The 3505-nt window shown below is 43.9% G+C and overlaps 1 protein-coding gene across 1 annotated transcript; it reads right to left on the bottom strand.

Annotated features, from left to right (window-relative positions):
* Positions 1 to 796: 796 nt before the first annotated feature.
* Positions 797 to 3184, bottom strand: LOC138961103 (brain-specific homeobox protein homolog). The gene is made up of 3 exons (XM_070332701.1): positions 2896 to 3184; positions 1529 to 1713; positions 797 to 1099 (listed from the first exon to the last, which is right to left on the bottom strand). The coding sequence occupies exons 1-3, from the start codon at positions 3182 to 3184 to the stop codon at positions 797 to 799; spliced, it is 777 nt and encodes a 258-aa protein (XP_070188802.1).
* Between the last annotated feature and the right edge of the window lie 321 nt (positions 3185 to 3505).

Raw genomic sequence — 3505 nt, 5'->3', positions numbered from 1 at the left:
ATCCTTCTCTTAGGGGCTCCGCTCACATATGTAACTTCAGCAGGACCGACGACGCACTGCAGATTATCCCAGACCCCTACACGTTGCATGAAAGGAAAACAGGCCAAGTACTCGTCATAATCCCTATCGCGGCATAAATAATAGGGAGTGCGTCGTCTGTGCTGCTGAAACTGCTCAGGTATATTCTGCCCATTAGCAACGCGTTCGACTCCCTGGCATCAGGCGAACACCTCCTAGTTGAGATCCTTGAGTCTAAGTCCGGCTCAATGTTACCATGAATTGTTCGCTTGTATCACAAATGTAACGCCGAAACCTCGTGACACGGAGAGAATGAACCTCATTGGACCTCTCATCTCAGAAGATTATGTCAGCGTAGCCACGGTTTTGTCGAACTAGGCTTCCTTGTCGAGATATTGGATTCAAAGTTCGTTGAGTGTTACAAAATCTCAAGTTAAATTTAAACAGTCGTAAGGTTAGGTATCTGCTGACTACACCGGTAGACCCCAAGGGCGTATATGGTGCAAGAAATGTGTCCAGTCAGAAATATACAGATCGCTTTGGTACAATTCAACTGTCGTTGATCTGGAAGATCACAATTTGTACGAAGTTGTTTGTAGTTCATTCTACGAGCTGCTTCACGGCGTCTAGGACCACGTTTACTTCTACCAGCGTCGTTTCAGTAGGACCAATTCAAGAATCCTTGACACTGTTAACCCCTTCAGCTTAAATTGCTGGACTTATACACACCGTTTCCATATGACACATGTAAAAGTTTGATCACACTTCACTTCGACAGTCAAGATCCTTTGGTCGCAGCGCCGACAGCGGCAGAGTCTGTGTCGGTATCCACCACATTAATCTCTTCAGTGTCCGACACTGCGTACTCTTCGTCCTCCCTCTCCATGTCCGCGTCATAGCGGTCAGGTGACGTCATGTCACGTGACTCCCTGTCTCTGTCCTCACAGTCGTCTTCCCAGTCACTCTCCTGACCTTGACCTTTGCCCTCCGACCTTGTCTCCGAACTTCCGCCGGTGTCGTCCTGTGACTTCCGGTTGATCTTCTTCTGCTTCATTCTTCTGTTCTGGAACCACGTTTTGACCTACAAGGGCAGAATGTCGAAACATGAAGCGTAATCTGACGGGAGTGCTGTAAGTTGACACAACAACACGAGGCATTCTCAGTTTTCAGGGTTTTTCTAAAATTATATTTGAACAAAATGTGGTCAGTAAGTTAACGCAGGTAAGCTGTTTTGCACAACAACAACAACAACAAAGAATAGTGAGAACAAGAACAACAAGAAACAGAAGAGGAACAACAACAACAAGCACAAGAACAAGATGCAGAAGCACGAACAAGAAAAATGAATGAAAATAAGCACAAAATAAGGAGTAAAACAGTATCTCTCTCTCTCTCTCTCTCTCTCTCTCTCTCTCTCTCTCTCTCTCTCTCTCTCTCTCTCTCTCTCTCTCTCTCTCTCTCTCTCTCCCTAAAATCCTCACCCCCTTTTGTCCACAATGGTACCACCCACCTGAGTCTCGGACAAGTTGAGTTGTGAAGCTAGGTCCATTCTTTCCGGGGTGGAGAGGTAGCGTTGTGCCTCGAAGCGTTTCTCTAAGCCGGTCAACTGCTGGTCGCTAAAGACGGTGCGAGCTTTTCGCCGTCTGCAGTGCTTGCCGGGACTGTCGTGTTGGAACAAGGAGTTCAGGGGTAGACCTGTTGGAAAGTTAACGAAGTAAGCATAAGGTTTCCATGGTATAATTTCTATTCAGTATTGTAATCAATTAGCAATTGCAGCGATGGTACAAGGGTAAACCTGTTGAAAAGGTAACAAAATGAGAATAAGGTTTACACCTGAGATATATATTTATACATGTACAAATTCCACGGTAAAAGTTCTATTGTAAGGTCAAATAAAAAATATATGTTGGTTTAGGGTAACGTGACCAAAAACGATAGGATCGGTAGGTCGGCTTCCTTTTTGCTTTTTCTTTAAAGGAGGTTACTTCCTTTAGTCTCGGTAGGGTTCGCAAAATGTGCCAAAAGTTGGGGTGTTTTTTTAGAAATAAAAAAAAGTGTTAGGGTCGGCGGGAATAAATAGGGTCGGTCGGGTTACCCAAAACCAACATATATTTTTTGTTGGCCTAATGAGTTATCAGTTACAGCGATAGTAGTTTAATGTCTTTTACGTTCTCATAATGGCAGTTACAACTGAAGCCATGTTAGTTTTCGCAGGTACGTTCTTGTCAATGTCTAAGACATTCCTGTTTTTGGGGTGTGTGGTTTAAAAAAAAACAAAAAAACATTTGGCCCAGTGTTAAACCGAGAAATTGTTTTGATCGATATGTTCTTGTTAACATTACTGAAGAAGCTTTATCTCCCTTAGGCCTAAAAAAAAATAGGTGTGGTTACGGTAACCCGACCTACCCTATTTTTTGGTGCCGACCCTATAACTTTTTATTACATTTGTCAAAAAAATACCCCAAAAAACCAAGTAAACGAGTGCAGAAAACGCAATGAAAGCGAAAGCGCCCGAGTCGCACACTTATTTCCCTGTCAAATAGGTTTAATTTGTACACATTAGAAAAAAAAGTTTAAACAAAAAAAAGTGATTGCCTACCTTCCTACCCTATTTTTTTGGATATGTTACCGTAACCACACCTATTATTTTTTTTTGGCCTTATAACAAAAAAATTACAGGTAGATAAACCCACACCTTCATTGTTCTTAATAAAATCCCTCAAACACAAACACACACACACACACACACACACACACAAACACAAACACACACACACACACACTCACACACACACACACACACACACACACACACACACACATCCTCCCACATACCACCCAATCATACCCAACCCCCTCAACAAACACACAACTTACCTGAAGTTGGTATAAAGAAGGCGGGATGTTCACCCTGCTTCGGGAAGAAGGAGGAAGCAGCCGCGGCATGGGCCAGCAAGGGGTGGGGGTAGAAAGCCGGTCCTCCTAGACACGCGTACCCGTAATCCGGGAAGCCGGGTGGACGGACGAGGGAGGTGAGGGTGGGGCTGGTACCCACAGGGTCCCGGGTAACTGGGAGAGGTTTTGGCTTAGCGAAGAGGATGTCTTCGATGAAGAAACTGCTGGGTCTCGACTGGCCGCTGCCTTCTGAGAACCCTCGTAGATTCATTGCTGCGTTGTGGATCTGAAAATAAAATGGGGAAATGAATATAATGTTCAGTTAATAACAAATCATTTGTTAAAATATCCGCCGAAAATGAAGTACGGTTGGCTGAAAAGAAGGGAAAATGGCCATACACGTAAAAACCCACTCGTCCGACAAATGAGTATATCAGTTAATAACAAATCATCAGTTCAAAACAGTCTACGTAAACGGATTCTGGCTGCCTAAATAGAAGTGGAAAATGGCCATACATGTACAAACTCACTCGTCCAAATAACGAGTGTACGTGGGAGGTGCAGCCCATCAACGCAGAAGAAGAAAAATAAG

The sequence above is a fragment of the Littorina saxatilis genome, linkage group LG3 (genome assembly GCF_037325665.1).
Source record: "Littorina saxatilis isolate snail1 linkage group LG3, US_GU_Lsax_2.0, whole genome shotgun sequence".
Taxonomy (NCBI): domain Eukaryota; kingdom Metazoa; phylum Mollusca; class Gastropoda; order Littorinimorpha; family Littorinidae; genus Littorina; species Littorina saxatilis.
The sequence above is the reverse complement of the archived record's forward strand: the minus strand, read 5'-3'. Positions and strand labels throughout refer to the sequence as shown.

Bases quoted from the DNA above. Each gene is read 5' to 3' on its own strand.
- LOC138961103 (XM_070332701.1), bottom strand. From the start codon at position 3,184: ATGAATCTACGAGGGTTCTCAGAAGGCAGCGGCCAGTCGAGACCCAGC. The intron at 1,714-2,895 runs GTAAGTTGTGTG...ACTTTCCAACAG, and splicing joins CTTCTTTATACCAACTTCAG to GTCTACCCCTGAACTCCTTG. The intron at 1,100-1,528 runs GTGGGTGGTACC...CTGCCCTTGTAG, and splicing joins TCAACTTGTCCGAGACTCAG to GTCAAAACGTGGTTCCAGAA.